At 32.9% G+C, this 23,499-nt stretch overlaps 1 protein-coding gene across 1 annotated transcript in view; it reads right to left on the reverse strand.

Moving 5' to 3' along the window:
- Positions 1 to 11,781: 11,781 nt before the first annotated feature.
- The window catches only part of LOC127710304 (U3-aranetoxin-Ce1a-like), a 16,552-nt gene continuing 4,834 nt past the window's right edge, over positions 11,782 to 23,499 (reverse strand). The window contains exons 2-5 of the mRNA XM_052216104.1: positions 19,660 to 19,720; positions 15,377 to 15,554; positions 13,197 to 13,311; positions 11,782 to 11,982 (exon numbers count right to left, since the gene is read on the reverse strand). Coding sequence (XP_052072064.1) covers positions 11,792 to 11,982; positions 13,197 to 13,311; positions 15,377 to 15,436 — 366 coding nt within the window. The 5' untranslated portion in view covers positions 15,437 to 15,554; positions 19,660 to 19,720 and the 3' untranslated portion in view covers positions 11,782 to 11,791. The remainder of the gene's footprint in view (positions 11,983 to 13,196; positions 13,312 to 15,376; positions 15,555 to 19,659; positions 19,721 to 23,499) is intronic.

Here is a 23,499-nt window from a genome sequence, read left to right on the forward strand (position 1 = left end):
CGCCGCCGATGCCTTCAGAAACAGCACAATCAAGTCTCGCTTTTTGACTCTGTCAAGGCAAGACAAAAACTGTTTCTTGTACCCACATTTCCATAAAAATTCAATAAGATAGTGGTTAGCATAAATATGTTGATAAACACATAGGTTAAAAGTGAGTTATGGCATAACTGTTAAAATACAAGAGTATAAACCTCCAGGCAGGTAATTAAAAACTTTAAAGGACTCCACCCAGCACTAGAGACAAAATCTCTTAATATCATCAATACCCGGTATAATTTAAAGAATATATAAGGTGTACACGTATTAATTCATGAAAAAATGTAATAAACAGCAGTTTCACCATAAGGGCAATAGTAATTTTTTTACTCCACAGATGGACTGAAGAAGGAGTTTTTTACAATGTGCATCTTGAATTATCTTTTTGTTGCAACATATAAAAAGTTGAATCTTGTAAAAAAAGAAAACAAATTGCCGTTGCTATGGGCAAAGATTTGTTGCTAGCAAAAATTACACTGGTTTTGTCAAAGAAATGTGCATTACATTGTGTTACATTTAAACAGTGTATAATTTACTGCATGTTAAACATGTTTGATTTCAAATATAGATAGATTTAAGCTGTATTTGAACATATTTAATGAGTTATTTCCACCATTATACTGGTTGCTAGGAAACAGAATATACGAGATAGTCCCAAAATGCCACCATTTTCAGAAGGTCTGTGGTATAGCGTTACAACATGACAAACTAAATGAAATTTGGGGGTGGGGCCAAAAGTGGCCCTTATCGCCCCTTGTCCTTTGAAAATGAATAAGATATAAATCAAAGAAGTCTTCAAAACTTAATAATTTAACTGCATATAAAAACAGAAGGTACGAACATTGGTTTAGTGGAAAAGTTTTGCCTTGGATCATTTAAAAACAAAAATTGTTTTATATTTTAAAGTTGTTAGTTTTCCTTCAAGAAAATTATGACCTCTGGTAAAAGTTTGATAATATTTTGCAAATCATCCTGATTATCACCATCATCATCGTTTTTAAGACATAGACATCAATCTTATTTTATAATTAAATCGGAATCTGGAAAACTTTCGAACAGTTTCTGTTTAAATGGTGGTAATGATATGTTATTTTGTTTAATTTTTTTATGAGCTGAACTAACTGTTGACAGCGAATTCACACATAGCTTAAAGTTCAATTTCCATAATAACCAATGGTTGGCAATAAATCAATTTATTTTTGTATCTAAACTCTTTATTTCCCTGATTAGCTATGGTATATTTCAGTTTGTCTTTCTGTGCCAATTACCTCTCAATGGCGTATTAATAACCAGTGGACTCGACAGAACAAACATTTGAAAAAATAAATAAACTTAAAAGGCACAATGAATCCTACAAGTAATAAAATACAAATTCTTCGTAAAACTTCTAAAGGTACAATGAAAGCAACCCAACATAATATCTCGAAGACCAAAATAGAACAATTTTAAGGGAATAACAGTGAAGTGCATTTGTTGAACATGAACCCACCGTACCAGGGTTTTGCGAAAAAATATAATTGTGGCGATTAAAAATCATGATTGGCGAAAGAATTTGGCGAAAGAAGTATAACGTTCGACTTCGTCCATCGTTTTAATTTTGTTTCAGGTTTCTCGAACTTTTCCCCTGATTAGACAATTCACAATCGCTTTATACAAGAAGTCACAGTACACTGTATGGACTGAAATGAACGCAAAGTCACAGCACACTTGTAAACTAAACCGACTAAGTGTATTCAAACCATGTAAAAGTATTCAACAATTTTAAGAACCATGCTTGTTACAGATCAAAGATAAATGATTTTGAAGTGGGAATCAATTCATTTTTAGTATTTGTAAGAATATTTTCTAACTAAATTGTCAAAAATCTTGGAATGCTATAGAAAGTTCAGACAAAACACACAAATACTTTTAATTTTTTTAATTTTATGTAAATATGCAATTAATGTCTATAAGATTCATTCTGTAATACATCATGTTATTAAAAAGTGAAGAATCAATATAGAAAATAAAATAATCATACCTAAGTGAATGTACAGTTGGTATTTGGTGTTGCAAAATCGAGGCTACAGTACACCGAGAACGCGAGCTCATTGTTTACATAGTGTGTTTTAGGAGGTAAATATTTCATAACGTAATCGGTATTCTAATTCGAGAATTTCATTCACTAAGAGTTTCATATTTTTAGAACACGGAGTTCGCACATAAGCTGATAGTGTTAATTCAGTTATTTTCGTGGGTACCAACTTTCGTGGGTTGAGGAAAACATTGTATTTTAATTGAAATGTGATTTCGTAGTTTTGCCAAGATCTGCATACTAGCCTAGGATTTTTCAACATTATTGAACATTGAAATTTACTGTTCAACGTAACTCATAAAATCCATGAAAATTGGTATTAACGAATCATAACAAATTCACTGTATATGAGAAGATAATCATAGTATTTAGGTAATAATCAAACAACTTTTAAATATATTCTAACTTACATTTTGTTCTAAAAAAATCTAGAGTTACATTAGAGCTACGACGATACAGGCGTTCATCCGAGTAATATGGCATAAAGTGATACAACCTGTTTTTCTCGTTCAAGTTCACCTCCGTTTAATGACTATAATACATTTACTTAAACAATATGCTACGCTTACCTATTTCATACACGTTGGATTCATGTTATTGAATACATTTCGCCTATAAATATGGCCTACCTAACCTTTAAGCATACCTGGCGTTTTAAATTGTGGTACTACTACAATGTTATGGCAGACAGCTCAAGTTTACATCTTACACAAAGTTGACTACGATTCAGTTAATTTTACTTTTAGTCACGAAAAAGCAATTGTGAGCAATGAAACAATTGCATTTTGTCGGTGGACACACATTTGTAAAGTAACGTCATTTCATGCACACATTTATTTACCTCAATCTTCTCCTTTGCCGTTAATGTGCCTTTAGATTGAATGGTATAACAAATACTGTAACATATTTTTAATAGGTCATTTCATGAATCATCAATTGACTCGAAACTCAATTTGACAGATTTTTATTTTATATCAAAGGGAGAAGGACTTTAGGGGGTAAGTATAATTATTTGCTTTTTATTTCATAATAAATAAGGTTGATATAATCTTGAGACTCTAATTACTGATTCGCTAAAATGAAGAGGTAGTGTAATATACATATAATATAAAATAAGGTGATTTTGCATGATTGCCATTGAGACAACTATCCACCAGAGACCAAAAGATGTAGATGTTAACAATTATAGGTCACCTTACGGCCTTCATCAAAGAGCAAACCCCATACCACATAGCAATCTATAATAGGCCATAACAGAATGTACAACAATTTAAATGAGAAAACAAACGACCTGAGGCACTCTGGATTCATATTAGAGAAGAAGTTTATTTTTAGAATATATAAAAAAATATAGAGGAAGAAGAAACAAAGAGGCAATCAAAAACCCACAAAAAGTCACAGAAAAAGTCCGAGGACAGAAAGATCAATAGATTGTTGCTTATATAACGTCCGGTTGCATATATTTGTTGCATATCCAGGACAAAAACAAAAGCAGATTCTGCAAGGTAGGTCGACCGGGATGAAGGGATGGAAGTTTGGACTGCCATAAAAAGTAACTATCCACCAGAGACAAAAATATGTAGATGTAAATGTACACTTCAGAAGCACATTCGCAATGACCTTCATCTTTTCAATAGTATCACAGTGTTGTCCTTGAGTCTTGTATTTTTCACACCATCCGCCTGAAAAAGATTTTTTATCTTTAAATTTATGATTTACATTTATTTCTCAACAGAACATGGTTAAATGATAAATATAAGTATTGAAAAAACAAATATATCCGGAAGAGCCTTTATTAACAATTATGCAACATCTGACATATAATAGAAACATGATTTTTATATTTCAGTTTTGTGCAAAGACAACAAAATAAAAAAATACTTACATTGTCCGAAAATATGAAATTTACTTGTACGAGTATTAGACAAGACGACAAGCGAGGGTCGCCGAGATATTCTCCTCTTTCGTAGTGAATACAAATAAATGTTATATTTTTTTCCCAACAATGTACGCATATTATTTTTATCCTGCAAGTTAAAATTTGTGCTTTAGATCTAGAGCTATTATACAAATCTATGCTGACCACAAATTTGATGACTTGCTTTCAAATTTTGCTAGGATGTTTGCTCAAACATGTTATCAAGGTGAAGACGATTTATAGGCGGAGTTTCAGTATATTAACAATAAACAACAAATTGATTGGTGAATGCATTCCAGTCTGGTATTTGACCTTGAAACAAGATAATACACACCCTTTAAAGCTGTAACATCATAATGGAGAATTGAATAAGAGAAAAGAAAAATAAATTTGAGTTCCTTTGAGGGGATATCGGATATGAAATAGTTGGTTAAATCTGAACCAAATTTGAAAACTTACCGATTCCTTAAAAAAAAAATCTGTTACAGTCTATACCCATATGAATTGCATGTAGAATGCTGCAAACTGAAGTCTTAAGCAATTTTTATATGACACAACTTATACGAGAACCGCGAAGAGGACTCAAAAATGAACTGCGACGTGAACAGTAATTTTACCTACTTGATTCGCATAAATTGCAGCAGGATAAAAGTGTATACTATATACATTTTATTAGTACAACGGTTAGCTAATTACAGGACAAAACTGAAAAAAGAAGATTGACTGCAAAGCAATTACACAATTCAATGTTCATTTTGATAGAATACCGAGTGCTTAAAAAATCTAAGATAATTCAAACCGACTTACAAAATTATTTTACAACTAATTACATCTTTGCAACAAAAACTAAGGGCTGTATTTTGAATAACTATAACATTATTTAAGGAGGATCTGCAACTTTTGTTTTTATATTCTAAAGTCCATTGACACTGGAAATATTCTTGAAGAATGTAATATGCCAGAGTAACACCTCTTTTTAAAAATAAAGGTAGTAAGCTGGATGCTTGTAGCTACAGGCCAGGCAGTTTAACTTCAATTGTAGGCAAAACGTTAGAGAAGATTTTCCGTAAACAATTGATTAAACATTAAGTTTCAAACAGTTTAATATCTGATTCCCAATTCTGGTAGATCATGTATTTTACAGTTACTCGAAGCCAAGGAAGACTGGTCAGTGTTTATGGTTAATGGTATGTCCTGGGGTACAATAAACCTTGATTTCGCAAAAGCTTTCGATAAAGTGCGTCATAAGAGATTATTAAGGAAACTGCATTCATACAGTATTTGTGAATCCAAATTATAATGGATTACTAACTTTTTAACATAGACAACAAGAAGTCATAAAGGAGAAGATGATCTGAATGGCAATACCACACCACACCACACCACACCACACCATACCCCACCCAACCACTCCCCCAACCCCACCCCACCCACCCACTTTAACCCACCCCACCCACCAAACATAATTACTGATGTGTCCTCACAGGTCATTAACCGAAAGAACATGTCTGGAAGATTCATGTTAGCAAAATTATTACATCGATTGAGTTATAGTTTTAAACAAATTTTGTCGTTCCTCATTAAATTTGGTGCAATGAAGGAGAAAGTTAATCTAGATGTTCAAGTCGGCTCCAATATAAAAGAATATTATTTATAATATCATAGTAAAGTGGAAAGCGACCAAGTTCTGTCAATACAGCAAAGTCGGTGGTCTTTTTATGCACCCTAAAATAAATTTACAAAACTTTACATGTAGGTTTTCACTGATTAGATGTGAATATGTTTTGTCTGGAGAATTGATGCTGTTTCTAAACTTTGCTGTATTTGAGTTAAAAGTGCCCCATGTTTCACTAACATAAAGTAAAATGGGTTTGATGGTGTGATCAAATACAAGTATGCTAGTTTTTCATTTTGAATTTAAAGAAAGAAAGTCCTTCTAAAGTTTATAATATGCTTTTAAGCTTTTCTTGTAAAGTTCATTCTGAGCAAAGGAAAGGGAGCCTGAGGCACTAAGGTATACGCCTAAGTATTTGCAGTGTTGTACACATTCAAGTTCATGTACTTCATAATTAAATTTATGACGTGTATGTCTGCCTGCCTTATTGAAGATTAAGATTTTGGTTTTAATTGGATTTACAGTCAGACACCAGTCAAGTTTAGCTTGGAGGCCTTTTGCAGTAAAGGATAACAGAGTTATATCATCGGCATACATTAACAAGTGGAGTACCCCAAGGTAGTGTATTAGGACCTATTCTTTTTATTTATAAAAAAATTATAGATGATACCAAAATGTATGCACCAACTTCTTAATCTGACGTCTTATAAATAATCACGACGCACTCTTCAATTGGTCAAAGTTTTGGGATATGAAATTAAATGTCAAAAAGTGCAAGCGCACCCACTATGGAAGGAATAATCCTGAGAATATTTACACTACGAACAATACAGATATCATTGAAAATGTCCAGGAAAAGGATTTTTGAATTATTCTTTAAAAGGACCTTAAATTTATAAAGATTTCAAGTAAAATCAATAAAGCCAATAGTATTCTTGGTTTGATTAACCGGACTTTTAGTTTTAAAGATCAATCTACATCTAAAAAAAATCAATGATTGCATAAGTACGACTGTATTTGGAATATGGAAACACCATATAATGGTACCTGCATTTAAAAAAAGATATAATTTCTGTTGAAAAAGTGCAGATAAGAGTAACTAGATTAATTACAGATATAAAAAATTTGTGCAATGCAGAGAGATTACAAGTATTTCCTTCTCTTACTCAAAGAAGACGTCGTGGTGATATGATCCAAACTTTTAAAATTTCAAAAGAATTTGAAGATATACCATATAAAAGATTGTTTTACTGTTATTAGGACAAATACCCGTGTGCATAATTGCAAATTTGAAACAATTTTCACAACGCATAATAAACGATTGGAACAATCTACCAGTTGATGCAATTGCTTCTAAAACTATTGAATCATTCAAAAATAAATATAGACCGTCAAAGGGAGACATTGAGGTACCAATTCAGTGACTGATATGGACACAAATAGTTCATCATAAATTTTGATTGTTGCGAAATTTGGCAGCAAACCATGCAAGATTGATGTGTGTTTATAGTTTTAAAATATTACTACAATATGGTGGGCTGTAAAGGTTCGAATCCTTTCCTTCGAGCACCCATAACGATCTTACAGGTAAATATACCTGGCAAATCAGACAGTGCAATATTTCTTGCAAATTCGGCAAAACTTCCAGTAGCTTACAATACTGTCGATATCTCAAGATAACAATCTATTTACCTTGAACCATAACATTGAAAGGTAAAACAGCCCGTCGCCTTTTGCTGGCAACCATTGGCCCTTCGTGATAATAACAATATTCATCTGAACCGCATTGTGAATCCTGTTTACACTGGACCTGAAACAATAATACATATTATACTTGAAGACATGTTTTTTTTTTCCTTTTATTAACACATTGTGTATTCATTACTTTAATACACATGATACATTAGGGATGTATAAAACGCATGATGAGAATGTAATAATCCGATGTCCCGTGATCTGAGAGTGTCTCAATTAAGAAATATTTCCTTCACGTCATGCTCTATGCTCATTGTAACATGAGTAGGCATTATATTTGTCGATATTTTACACTGAGCGTTAGCGAGGTGTAAAATATGGTCAAATATAATGCCTACTCATGTTAAAATGAGCATAGAGCATGACATGAAGGAATTATTTCGATTCTAATAGGACAAATACAGTATTTCTATAGGTCGAAGCGTACGAAAATACCTTAAAAATGTTTGGTTGTTCCCGTTTCCTCCCCAAGGAGTATGTACATTACATTTTCATATTTGATAAGTTTAAAAACTAATAGCAGGGTATATATATATGTTGTTTGATGAACAATATATAATAAATGTTTATGTAAGCTGCTAAAATGTATATACTTTATTAGGATAACAATAAAAATAACGAGAATATCAACAGTCAGTTTGTGCGCATGTGTCAAACATATTTTGTGCTAATTAGAACACGGCTTTGTTTACAAAGCGTAATAAGGCCGTCATATTAGAATCCCTGTTTTAGAACATATACAACAATTATTCGTATGTGTGGTTAGTAGCTGCTGAGTATACTACTTTAACCGATGTGACCAACAATGTTGTCACTATCAAAAGAAATTCTTTCAACATGACACTTTTTAGTGTAAAATAATTGTTTATGTCCTAAATTTGTAACTTGTCACACTCTTTCAGATAAGAACATTATAAGACAAAATGAGATAACGCTATAATTATCAATCATGCCGTACACAAACTATCGAGAACGTATAAGCAAACAAGGAGAACGATTGTTCATCGCTGATGTGACATGTAGAGAAATGAAGAGTTCGATGTGTATTGCCTGCAAACAATGTAATTGATCACATTTAAATAATATTTTAACAGTCTGTATGATAAAGGACAACGTATCAGAAAAGGCTAGACTGGGTTGGACAAACGTCATTTGAGTTAAACGTTAAATAAAATTTAAACGACACTTAATTTCTTAAATCTAGAATTTTGAAAGACCGGTTTTAAATTTATGCTCAAACCATAATAAAACCCGCTTTTAAATAATTGTTATTTAACATCTTAAAAATTACCTCGTGCACGTGCATTTTTGCATTTTTTTCAGGATTCACGTGAAAGTTTTTAATTTGGGCATCTGCTTAAATATTTATCTAGAAAGAGGATCAAAACTTTGATATTGCGCTTTCGTACTGAAAAAGAAATGAAAACAATTGAAAAACACCAAACCAAAGGCAGTATGCAGACAACATAGAGAACACCAAAGCAACTGACATGAGACCCACATCTTAACTAATGACCAGTAAAAACGAGCTAATCCTAGACATGATGAAGGAATACTCCAGTTTTGTAATCCTTAGTGAATCTCAATTCTCTGTATTCCTTTTATCAATTTAAAACTGTATTTCCTTCCTCTTAAATTCATGTAGGATCAATATTTCAGCTGATCAATAAAAGATATAAAACTACTTAAGATGAGCATACCAGTTATAAGGTGATAATCTAAATTTGTCACTTATTCAGTAAAATAATGGGATTTTATATTGAACGTGTCCTGTGATATAGACTACTGAATATTTTTTTTCGGAGTTTTTATTTGATACATGCTAGTAATGCATGTAGAGTGAAACAAGATTATGCTTTTTAGCTAAAAGAGTTCCCCACTCGAAGATTAAGCTATTCCATATAAAAACATGCTTTATACACAATTATCCTGAAATTATTTTCTGTCTGATCAAAGATTCTTTTAAAATCTCCAAGATTTTTTAAAAATCTAACTCAGATAATTATATTAGAAATTTCTTTTGTTAATTTTAACATACTTTTATATCATCCCTTTTAGAGATGTAGTAAACCATATTCATTATATTTGTCTAGGAAATGCTAGCTTGAATTAATTTGATGGTTGTTGACTGTTCAAGATAAAAAATCCAAAGTGATGTTGAAAAAAAACCAATACTTAAAAATACAAAAAACTTAACATATGATAATTAAGAAGACGTAATAATCAATGTGAATGTCGCCCTGGAAGTTCAACGATTATAGAAGACATTTTTAACTTGCATGGAATTATAACTCGTGTATAAGAACGCAAACTTAAACTATTCTGTGCCTTTGTGGACTTTCGTAAGGCTCTTTATAAGCTAAACAGAAGAATTTGATATAATTACAAACTGTTGAATAATAACGTAAGTGATATAATTTGTGTCTATCGTTAAAACCTTTCATTCATCAGTGAGTCCGATCCGGAGGAATGCTGTCTGATGCGTTTGATAATATTCTTGGTGTTAAACAAGGGGAATCTTTGTCTCCTTTGCTCTCTTTTTTAATACAATAATTAACGACATTATTAAGATATCTATTTTAAATCGGATAATGGTAGTGTTTCTTTTTTTGAATTTAGTATTTTTTATCTTATTCGCTGATGATACTGTCCTCTTTGGAACATCACCGAACACTTTACAATATTTCATTACCAAACCATAAGCCTGATATATTTGAAAAGTTATGACTAGTGTTTGTACAAAGCAGAAAATAGAAGTAAACATGGCGAAGACAAAAGTTTCTGTTTTCAGAATGCAGTAAACCATCTTCAACTCAATGCTTGTAAATTAGAAATTGTGAACTCTATCGTATACCTCGGCTTTACTACAATGAATTTTTTTGGCAAACTTAAAAAAACGTTATATCAAGAGCAGTTGCAAAAAACAGTTGCCTTTTAAGCAGCAAGCCTCTAAGAAGTAAAAACATGATTTGAAACGAAGCCCTGACATAACTAGGATATACGGTATAAACATCATTACATATGAACATCATGGTGAAATGTATTCTGCTCTTTCGTTTTTAATGCTGTTTATATATCGCCACTCTCAGAGTGGGAGCTATACTGTATTCACTTTGTCCTTCCTTCCGTCTGTCCGTCCGTCCGTCCGTCCGTCTAACAAATAATTGCGTCACACTTTTCTTAGGTACCAGTAACACAATTATTGGTCAGAAGCTTTACAGTGATGAGTTGTAACGCGTGATTGCTTTTCTGATCGGTCAGAAACCTAATTCCTGTTTCCCGATACTTTGAATTACGAGTAGAGGTGTCCGTGGTACGAAAACGCGTGCATTCTTGTTTTCTTAACGTTCAGTTGTAAACATTTCACATATCTAAAGAACGAAGGAAAAATCAGGTGTCAATAATTATGTACTTAAGTCAATCCTTGTGTTTGTTGTAAAATTTAGTTCTTTACCCGCTATCACTGTCAATTGTTAAGTGCTAGTCAAAATATAAAACAGACCTTACTGCATCTAAGGTATCCTTTATATCAATAATAGATGAGGTCAGCTTTGAAATGTTGAATAACACATAACGAAATGTGAAGTAACACGATGAAGCTAGCTTTTTCTTTCTTTTTATGTAGAAGCTCCTGTGTTGTCTGCCTATTACGCGAGCAGAGGTTCTAATAAGAATGCCGACTATTGACAGAAACACACACATAACTTTACATAATATATATTTTGCGAAATGGATCAGTCTAAATTTTATTTGTGTCTTGTGATTTAAATAATCGTTATTCAATTGGTTTTTTTTGTACACTCTATCTGTTATTGTTTAATTTATTCGTAACATTTGTCTCATCAAGTTAACAAGTTTCTGTACAGCGCACAATGTAACTGTTCAACTCTTAAACGTTTGCATTAGGTTTTGTCGGAGTTTTAAATATTCTGGCCTGATGCATCACTGAAAAGACATTTATTGCCAAAATGCACATCTGGTGCAGTAAAATTGGTACCGTTAATATTATTCAAAATTCAAATTTTCTACATTTCTAAATTCGTCATTTTTATACGTATTTCATTTTAATCAATCTTTTCTTTAAAGTCGATGGTCGAAATTGATAAATTAGTGAAAATCAAGTATTTCTAAATTGCAGATACTTTCAAAATTCAGTATTAGTTTTTATTTCTATATTTTCCGATGTCACGCTCGACTTATGGACGACAAATATAATATATGCAACCATAAACAATTTGTTTGATTCAACCAACACATGATGTCATATATAATACATGCTGTATATGCAGTATATATCAGACATTTGACAATATCATTTTTTAAATTAAAACTTGGAGATGTATAAAACACAACAAAACGAAATTTTTATTGCATACTATTTTGTTTAAACATTTTAGGGTTGACACTCTGAATGTCCACCAATTTGCATACTTCTTGCATGGATTACAGGTTGCAGTAAGATAGATAATGTTGGATCTGGAATCCATTTGCACTTTAGTCCAGGAGCACATCCACAATGTCCATTCATTTTACCAATGCTGCTACAGTATTCACCTTGAGGTTGATACTTTTCACACCATCCACCTAAAACCAAAGTTTTCGTTTATTGTTTTTTTCATTAATTAGTTGGCTTTCTCCACATTTTGTCATTTCGGGGCCTATATAGCATAGCTGACTAATCTATACGTATGGGTTTTGCTCAATGCTGAAGAACGTATACTAACCTATAGATGCTAAGATTCACTTCATTTGGACTCCGGTTGAAAGATGCATAATTAGCAATCATACAACATACTACAACATAAAATTATTTATCGGATCAAACTACATTTTAAACTCCTTTTAGCATTTAAGATATTTATGCTTAATAACCACATTAAATAGACCATGGATTCTAGAATCACTCTTCATTATTTTTTAGAAGTCGAAACACTGACCATAAACTTCAAAAGGGCAGAAACAGACCATCCAAAAAAAAACCCGTCCAAAGTCAACTTTGTCTTCGCAATAGAGGTCCATGCACAATATCTTCATAATAAAGGTAGATTACAACTTCAAAAAATTAAAATATCAATTGGAAAGTGTCATATTTGTCAAAAAACAACACAAATAACTCAACAAGTGTTTGGCTGTAGTACATCACAGTTAATTTGGAACAAACTCCAAGAAATATTAATCCAATCAAATATAGGTGTGAATAATCCGGTTGTTGAAATAGAATACTGTTAGGAATTTTCAAATACAATTTTGTCTGCACAATTATTACACATTCTATATGATGTCTATGGAGAATTAGGAATGCTATAAAACACAACAGCAAACAATCGCCTTTCTCCCCATAAGCTACTTGTAATATCTGAAAACATAACCTTAAAGTTAATATTTGATTTATTCTTCAATTAAAAGGAAATTAATGACATAATCGCTAACACCAAATTAAAGTTAGATATGATGAAAATTTAGGAATTTAAACCTCATTATTCCTTTTTATGCTATGTTTTTTCTCCCTCTTCATACCCGAGATCTTTTGATATGGTCGTTACTATAAACTGTTTAGAAAAACTAAGGATTTTCTACCCCAGGGATAGAGTCTTTTGTAGACGAAACGCGCGTCTGCCGTACACAATTTTAATCGTAATATCTATGATGAGTTTATTATCACATGTATACTAAAGCCAACAAAAAGACAACACGAATGCCAAATCGGGATGACGACTTTTGTGTTACCATTGAATGTGTTACAGCAGTCCCGTTCGAAAAAAAAAAAAAATGTCGGGCTCCGTTTAAAATTATGTTACCTTGAACCATTCCAGCAAAAGAGACCAAATCCTGCCTTTTACTCATTATCATCGGCCCTTCGTGATAGAAACAGCATTCATCCGTTCCACATTCCGAGTCATGTTTACATTGAACCTAAATATAGAAATAAACGATCTATACTTTTCACACAAAACAGAGAGACGATATCGGTTAAACTACCTCATCAATATCATAGTAAAATAAAACGAGGCTCATTCTTCTCGTGTTTTTTTTATTTATTTTTTTTAATTTAGTTACGAGCATTCGATGGTAGCACTTAGTGGCAATTTTGTGGAAAATTAAAAAAATGTACCAAGCTACAGATATTCAGTGTATATTGATGGTTGAACATAATTGTACCTGAAGTAAGATTGACAAGCCTATAGAAATTCGGAAATAAATATCAGGAATATAAAAAAATTCATATTTGTGCAATTGTCACACAAATTACACTGGTACATGCAACTGAACTTTAAGGTGAGTTTGACAGACAAACATGTATCCTTCCTATATGGGAAAATTTCCCAAAAATTATTCAACATCTGTTCTAATTATTCTTAAAAAAACAACCCTGTTCTCATGCTTATCTTCAAGGTGTGTGTACATCTGTTGTACGAAATGAAGAGTTTCTACCTTATAAACAGTAAGAAGGGTTTAACAAACCATGGACATAGTACCTGCATCAATTACTGATTGATTGTCGTTTGCAAATATTTCATGCATGTTCAGGACGAGAACAAATTAACAATGAATACAATAGGTAGATCCTGCAGTAGGAGGTCGTCCCAGAAGGTGGGCGGAAAAATTGGAATGCAAGTGAAAATTTTGGGTATATTAGATAGGGACAGATATTTAACAGGCCACATACAGACCTCTCAAAGATTTGTTGCAAGATTTTTTAACGTGCGGAGAGCATGGCGCTCTCTCTGAACGAGGTATCAAATTTAACGTCCCTTTTCTGACCAGACTTGACAACATCGAATACATCCCGCACGGCCACATGGACGTCTCACTTTGGTAAGGGTTTTACTACCGGACTGAAAAAGACCAAGGAATAACCACATTTCTATATCCTAGTCCAACTTTGCGGTTACATACGCATCTATATACAACTGATCTACAATATAAAATCTGATGTTTTCAACCTTGTAAACTGTTAAAGGAGTTTGGTAGCTCACAACTGTTTATACCCGATTATATTAGCGGACTGACAGGGGTGAAGTAAAAATGCTCCTCCAACCTGAATTATTGTCGCGAGGACACAATAATCCTTAGCTGTTCTATAATTGAAGATCAGATACAAAAATATATAATTTAAATGTAATTTAAATTATTTTGGCATTGATAACTTCCACGCTCAAATACTAGTTGTTTTGAGATTGATTGATGTTTGCTTAATGTCCAGTTGAAAATTTTTTATGCATAGAAATTTAGCTATTAAAAATGAAATATGAAATTCTGCTCATCCGAATTTAAAACCAGTTGTTATTGGTTTTGAACTAGCTATCAGTAACTGCGAGTACTGTCAAATCTTTACTTAGTGTCTTTTTTGTTGTGGGTTGTATAGATACTCTGCCAAGTCCGGTCTGTGTTTTTGTTAGATGCTTTCTGCTTTGTATTTATCTGATGAGTTAAGCACTTTTCAACTGATTTTGTATAGTTTGTTCTTATGTTGTACTATTACACCACTGTCCCAGGTTAGGGGGAGGGATTAGCACCAACAAACTAGTTTAACTCCGCCACATTCTGTATGTGCCTGTCCCAAGTCAGGAGCATGTAGATCAGTCGTTGTGGTTGGTTCATGGTTGTCATATTTGTTTTTCGCAAATTGTTTTCTTATAAATTAGGCCGTTAGTTTCATCAATTGAAATGTTTCATATTTTTCATGTCGGGGCCTTTTACAGCCGACTATACGGTTAGGGGTTTTTCTCATTGTTGAAGGCTGTACGGTTGCCTATAATAGCTTACACAGACACTTCATTAGAGCTTTGGTGGATAGTTGTCTCATTGGGAATCATCACATCTTCTTATTTTTATATCAATAAAAGGGGAAGTTCAATTCGAAGTACATAGCTGTGTAAAATTTCATAGGAAATATAAATATTGTTTCAATGTATATTACACAGATCTGAAACCTGCATCTGATGGTTTAAATTAAGATATACCTATTTTCATTTACCTTTAATGACGAAGTCAAAGTAACAGCAATAACTGACAATAAAATAAATTCCTTCCACATTGTTGTTTTGGCGAATATATTCCTACCTAGATCTTATTTTCTTATCATTTAGTTCTCAAATTGATAAGAATAATGACCTTTTCGATACATCTATATTTGCGGTCACGAATGCACTATCCTGAAACACAATTTTAAGATTGCGAAATAGTTATAAGAGCAACTGCAAATATAATGTACTGGCCTAAAATAAAAAAAAAAAATAAAAAAATAATCTTTGAAAGTTGTATACAAATACAGGTCATTCAGTAAAACCCATGTGAGAAAGAGGAGTCAGTTAAGCTGTGGAGGATGTATAAATACGCAGCAACGTCTAGCCAGAATGGAAACGTTAAAAGCAACGCCTCGTGTATAGATAATACCACGCTATATGTACGTTAAAGAATTTTTCACCAAATCTTTAGGGTGTAAGTATGGTGCCTGTTGCAATGCAAAATGTTTGCCCTTAATCAACACACACTATTTTTCAAGTCATGGCCTTATCCGAACGACCCACTTTGCAGATCCTTTCAATAATTTGTCGTGCAACAGATCACCCTTATAATTATCGCAAAGATTCTTTAACATCCACAGAGCATAACACCCTCCGTGCACGAATAATTGGACTTAACGTCCCCTTTCTATTCAATGTTACCGGGTAATTATACATCCCCTCAGCCAAATGAACGCCCGTCTTTGGGATAATTTTTACTGTCGAATGGTAGAATTTCAGGGATGACCATACATTACATGTCGATGTCGCAGTCAAATCGTAAAGTGAAATCAAATAGTGAAATCAATCTGAAGTAATAAATTATTTTTGAAAAGCATCAACATTAAGTATAGAAAAGATAACTTATAGACGTAGAGGATTGATGCAAAAGATTGCTTAAACAAATATACCTCTTCGTTTGGATTCGATTAGATCAATAGTTAAATTAACGTTCAGTTTTTTATATTTCAAGGTAAAAAAACCTTGGGAATCGCATGCAGTTCAAACAGATCGAGACCGAGTAAGTGTATCATAATATATATGCATCTCCCGATATGCAAATTCACAAACAAAATGTCACAATATGAAATAGGAACTAATTAGTAAATTTACAATTTAAGACCACAAAAACATATTATGCGAGTTTACCCACTGGCAAATCTTATCGGTCAACCAGTTAGTGATGGTGACCGTAAACTTTCAGTAGTTCGTCCATAAAACCCTACAGTAACAGTATTTGGGTCGGGAGCACACCCCTGTTGATGAAGTCCTCTTTATGTGCGTAACGTATCGATTGAGACATGCCAATCGATCTTCCAGAATTTATGTTACTGCTGAGAAATGGGAAGGTTACAGTTGGAAAGGAGAAATCATAAGTTAAAGATTATGAAAGATCCTAGTTTGAAGTCGTCCATCTGAGTCAATAGCCAGCCAAATAACATAAAAAATTAAAGAACCTTAGTGAGCACGCTCACATATCCCACGCCCTACATTGTCACTGGGCAAACAAAATCTCACCAGATTCAAAAACTCCTACGAAAGTCAACTCATAAAAATTTCTTATGGATATACACATGTACATATTATGTCCTTATTAGGCCACACCAATTTAATTTCTTGTTCTACGGATTTTTCCACTTCAGAAATTGGGGCGAGCGAGAGATTTGAAAAATTTAATTTGCAAATTTTTGAGGCGAAGCTTGAAAAGTAGAGGCGAGCGATTATATTTTTTTTTTGTAAACATAAAATCATAGGTTCTGACAATATTGATCAAATCAAGATGGTATGAAACTTGATTTACCACTTGTACTTTGACATCTCTTTAATTTATCAACTTCTGAAGTGTTTTTTTTTTCCTGTACACCAAGACATGTAATGCCCACTTTTAATTGCAGCATATTTATGATTTTTGTATTACTGTTACTTTCTGAGGACATCAGATCTTGAACTGAATAATTGAATAATTATTTCAACTGCCTTAAATGATCTCTATTGAAATGTCAAAGATATCTTTCCTCCTTCACCGGACATGATTTATAACTAGCAACACGACGGGTGTCTTGCAAGAAGCAAGAACTGTTCATCCGTCCGGAACCGTGACCCGAGTTCACCCCCAGTTTTTAAGGGTTCGTGCTGTTCGGTGATGTGTGTACTTTTTAGTTTTTTGTGTTATTAATTAATTGTCTGTGTCTCCGTCGTTTTTGTGTTCCCATTTGTGTTCTTTGTCTTTTTGGCACTTTGTATATAAATAATATGTGGTATGAGTGCCAATAAGACAACTCTCCATCCAAGTCACAATGTATTTAAAGTTAACAATTATAGGTCAAAGTACGGCCTTCAACATGGAGCCTTGGCTCACACCGAACAGCAAGCTATAAAGGGCCCCAAAATGACTAGTGTAAAACAATTCAAACAGGAAAACCAACGGTCTTATCTATATCTTATTAGCTGACAGGCTAAGCTTTTTAATGTCTATGCAATATTGGAAGAGCAAACAATATTGCAGTTGAAGGCAACACTTCTCCTTCTGCGTCCTTTATTCTAAAAACGAAAATCGGCATAATTTTGTGAAGAATCGTCCTTGACTTTGATAAGAAATCTGTGTTAATGCTCGAAGCAGTTTAAAGGGTCGTGATTTGACGTTGACTAAAACGCTCTGGCGATCGCTTTTTATTTTTTAAATATTTATTAAAAAACCGGCGCGGGAAAAAGACACGATTACTTTTCCGAATGCGGGAAGCGGGAATATTTAAAGATAATTTTTTTCCGTTGAGAAAAAATATGTGCGGGCGGTTCCGTCGAACAAGGAAATAAATTGGCGTGGCCTTACCATCTAACAAATAACAAGGTTTTATGTATGAAAAAAATATAGCACAAAATATAAAACAGCATGCTAACAGTTCTGTTTCCATAAAGTGAATGGCAATTGGTTCTATTTGTTTACCAGGGGGAGACGTGTACCTAGTCACTTCTCATAGATGTACGACAAATATGCTAGACAAAACAATAGGGATCAGATGTACTTCAAAAGAAGCGCGATAAGATGCCTAACTCTATTTACTAGACCACGACACATGACTGATGGATTGGATGAAAGGTCTAGTGGCAAATATTCCTTGCATATCAGGACGAAAATATGTTGGTGGGATATTATTTTTAACCCTGCTTTGATTAAACTATACAACAAGAGAATGTTGTAAGGAATGACCTATAGATTTTAATTGCACCTTGATATTTTCTTCCCTTTTTTACTCTACAATAAGTTCAATGACAATATTGTAATCATTTACAGAAATCTTATAAGCACTTATTCCAAATTGTGTAATTTGGAATAATGAACATGATTGATACTAGAAACTTAAATAATAATCTAAACAGTACAACTTAGTTTTTAAGAGTTCTGAGAGGAATAGAATAATGGAGTATATTTCCTTTCTCCATTTGAACTGTACACGTATACCTAACAACAAAATTATTTTCATTTACCTGTGTTTAAAGTAATTACAAATGGCTGATATTTTTGTTCAAGCATATTGTTTTTCTTATATTGTTTAACATTTCACATCGGTATAACATGTTACTTTAATTATTCTTCCCTTAGTTTATTTATTTTGTATTTACGTTGTATCATAGATCAAATTTATTTGTTCAGTGTATGTTCACTGGTATTAACATGTCTTTTGATTGAGTTAAGCCATTTCAATTGATATTTTATAGTGTGTCTTTCTATGTTGTGATGTTACACTATTGTTTCAGATAAGGGTGAATGTTTGGTACCATTAAAACGTTTAAACCCGCTGCAATTGTTTGCACCTGTCCTAAGTCAGGAATCTGATGTTCAGTATTTGTCGTTTGTTGATGTGGTTCTTAAGTGTTTCTCGTTTCTCGTTTTTTATATAGATTAGACCGTTGGTTTTCCCGTTTGAATGGTTTTACACTAGTTATTTTTGGGGTCCTTTTTAGCTTGATGTTCGGTGTGAGCCAAGTCTCTGTGTTGAAGACCGTACTTTGACCTATAATGGTTTACTTTTATAAATTTTGACTTGGATGGAGAGTTGTCTCATTGGCACTCATACCACATCTTCTTATATCTAAGTAAATAGCTATACAATTTAAATACACCTTAATTGTAATAACTATACTCAAACCGTATGTTCTTCACAATGTTTTTTAAATAAATTTTCAAGTGAAGCATCGATTTATCTATAGGTTGCCAGCAACAAAGATCACAAGAACAGTAGTAGTCACAACATACACATACAGGTCTGAGTTATGCCGCTTTGTTCGACAAGCATCACTTTTAATAACTGTAACTGCTGAAAAATGGAAAATTGAACATTAATTTCAAATGTTCGTGTCCCAAACCCGCCTCAATATGCTTACACATCTCAAAATACTGTTGGTATACATTTAACATAAAATTAATTGCCTTTTGTACATACAGACATTTGTGAAATAGTTGATATAACTAAGCAATCGATTTGGTTGCCGTTTCAGTTTTTTTCGTTCCATCTTACAAATAAAAAATACTATAAGTTATGCTGCTTTGCTAGTTATATAGTAAAACATCATTTTTTAATTATAAAAATGAAAGGAAATGAAAAGTCACACAATATTATATACTTAAAATAATATGAAAAAACGAAAAACTTGGTTCACTGTTAGTACATGACAAATATTTCTACATGAAACATGTATCTCTTCTGAGGCACATACAATGCAAGTTATTAACATCATGCATACAAAAACATCAGTAAAAATATTAAAACAATGTTTATTGAAGTGTCTATAATAGAATACAGTTATTGAAGTGTAACCATTGCTTCTACAGACGAAAGACGGCATGATAATGCCAATAGTTAGGTTTGCTTTACAGTCAGATAGTTTAATCAAAAAGTCATATTTTAATGTCTAAAATCAAACGGCTAGATTTTCAACTCATAGCTTCATTTAGACTTCAAATAAGTACATTTATTCAAAAAATGTGCTAAATGACTTTTGTTTTTTTTTGTGTTGTTGGATAAATGTCCCATTGATTTATACCCGACATATCCTTTTTTTTCATTTTAATACACATTTAAAAACAAATACCAATATAAATCTGTTATAAGACACATAGGCAATATAAGTCTTGTATACGAAAAACCCCACTTTTAGACGAAGAATACCAAGAGCTCTCTTAACTCAGAACGTTTTCATTTTCTTAGCTGTCTGTTTCTTATTCTTTTTGTATAGAAGCAAACTTTTGATCTCATTTAGCTTTACGGGCGTAGCCATGAACTGTTTCAGGTTGTCAGTATATTAACTTAATTAGAGACAAGTAAAACGTTTATCTGATATAATTACTAGTGTTTTGAATGTAGCTGTTTGCAACATGACCACTGGATACGATTTGACGAGTAACGCTAGTATTAGTATTCTACCTTGACGTATCTGGTCTCAAGCAGTTTACCGACATCGTAATTATATTATCAAGATTGATTTTCAAGAATTGTATTTAGGTTTGAACATGTTTTACGGTGTTGCTTCAATCAGGTAATTCTAAATATATTAAAGAATAGCTGAATAGCCAGCAGCAACTTATTTCAACTTAACACTTCTTAGTACATCCGCAGCCTTTTAAAACCCCTAAACGATAATATGCCTAACAATACTCAGATTCTTTATTAGAGCTTTTGTCATCAATATAAACATTAAGAGATTTGGTATGATTGCCAATGAGACAACTGTCAACCAGAGTCTAAATGATGTGGATGTAAACAACAACAGGTCACCGTACGGCCTTCTATAATGAACAATTGGTTTTGTAAAGTGTGTTGGCTTCTTCACTAAAAAGACAACACTTAATTTTCTTCTGACATTCTACGACCCATTATACTGACAACAGATGCACTATACATGTAACGCTGTTAAATACTTTTCTTCTATCATCCTGCTGCAGCAACCCCATTAATAATAGAAAATCACAATAAAAGCCATTAGCTTCAATGTCGATTCCCGTAGAAAGCATTCCCTTTTCAATGACACTCTTTACTGAATCTTAAATTTCAACGAGAAAGTTTTATTTAAGCCTTATGTTTTAAATTTTCCTGTAGCAGCGAGCACATTTGTGTCCTGCTTTCCAAATTTTAGTTTTTATTTATTTCCTTGTTCAACTTAGTGTTCGTGCTGTTGGTAGCTGCACTGTATAGGTTTTTTTGTCATTTTAATTTTACGACATGCGCTCTTAATATGTAAAAGGGTAAGTTTGTGCGCACGCAAAACTGGTTTAATCCAACCAAATATTATGTCTGTACCATGTCAGGCTAATTGGACCATGTTTTGTTCCTTGTTTGCTATTATTTGTATCTCTGTTATTTTTTTTTGAAGGAATCAGTTATACCTTTGATATAAAGGAGTTCAGGTGGTTACCCCAATAAACGGCCCTGTAAATATGTGTTTTCTTCAATTGTTTGAATTGCTATATGTATTATTTTTGAAACTATAATAAGAAAAATTGTATATCTGCTTCATATCAAAAAATATATTTCCATGATATATGAATAACTTCGGACTCGGACTTCTTTTAAACTGAATTTTACTGTACGTATTGCTGTGTGTTTGTTTATTCCACACTTGCTAGAGGTATAGGGGATGGTTGAGATCTCACAAAACATGGTTAACCGCGCCGCATTTTTGCGCCTGTCCCAAGTCAGGAACCTCTGCCCTTTGTTAGTCTTGTATGTTTTTTTTAAATTTTGGTTCATTTATATGTTTCGGAGTTTAGTGTGACGTCCATTTTGACTGAACTAGTACACATTTTTGTTTAGGTGCCAGCTGAAGCCCGCCTCCGGGTTCGGATTTTCTCTCTATGTTGAAGACCGATTGGTGGCATTGGGCTGTTTTCTGCTCTTTGGTCGGATTGTTGTCTCTTTGACGCATCCCCCGTTTTCTATTCTCAATTGTTTTTCATTTTAATTCATTTTTCTATAAATTTGTAACTTTATCCAACCTTTTTTCATTATTTCATATGTGGCGCCACCTCTCGCTCATTGAATTTAAGTTGAAAAGTAAAGAATATGGTATATTAAGAATGTTCTAGCAAAAAAAAAAATGTGGGCGAGGGGAGGCGCCCATTAATGTTTCAGAAAACTGTCATAAATTTTGAAAAAAAATATACAATAACTCAGGTTTAACAGAGATTCAACTATATTTATGACGTCACAAATACATCACTAGACTAAAACAATTGGACAACTTAACTTAAGTTTTCATTAAATTTTCACAACATTATTGCATTTGAAAAATGTCGAATATTTCGAAAAAAAATTATGCGTCAGTGAACCAAATATCTAGTAAGAATTCTACACTTGAGAGAACTTACAATGCAATTTTCTTTATGATTAATATTTCCAAAGTGCATGCTTAATTTAAAACAAATTGCTCATTGGCACAGATTTTCGAACTTGTCCAAGACATTGGTAATTTAAACCACTGAAATAAATTTCATAAATATCTGTCAAAAATTGTACATTTGAGGGTGCAATACAATTTTCTATATACTAAGTAAATATTTCCAAGGGGCATAACTCTTTTAAAAATAGCTGACCGTCACTGAAATTAGCCTTTGGTATGAATTTCATAAATATCTGGCAAGAAATGTACACGTGAGAGCGCTTACAAGATCAGACGGATCGATGGAGGAACGGACGCCCGATATTTCGATGTCGCTCGCAACGCGTTAAGGGGGGACAATTAATTATTTTCAGTTTGTCCAAAAGGGAAATGTCCTCCTGAAATTTTAGAGACGTTAATTTACTACTTTTCAATATTCATATCAATGAGAACTTTGTATTAGAAAATAACCGAAGATTATGATTAGTCCTTTTTATTTACTGAAAGAAATCTCGTTTACAACAAATGAAAAACTCTTCATGTCCAATTCTGTAAAATCATACTGGGTATACAGTCTGCGAAGGAAGTCCTCAGCTAACACATGTTACAGCATTACTTATTATTCAGTTTCGCCTATATAATACAGTACAAACAAATTTAAAAGTGAATCTTTCGAACGAGTTGCCAGTACTAAGAAGACATACCTGCAATTGTATAGGTA

This window comes from Mytilus californianus, unplaced genomic scaffold (genome assembly GCF_021869535.1).
Source record: "Mytilus californianus isolate M0D057914Y unplaced genomic scaffold, xbMytCali1.0.p SCAF_7, whole genome shotgun sequence".
NCBI lineage: Eukaryota > Metazoa > Mollusca > Bivalvia > Mytilida > Mytilidae > Mytilus > Mytilus californianus.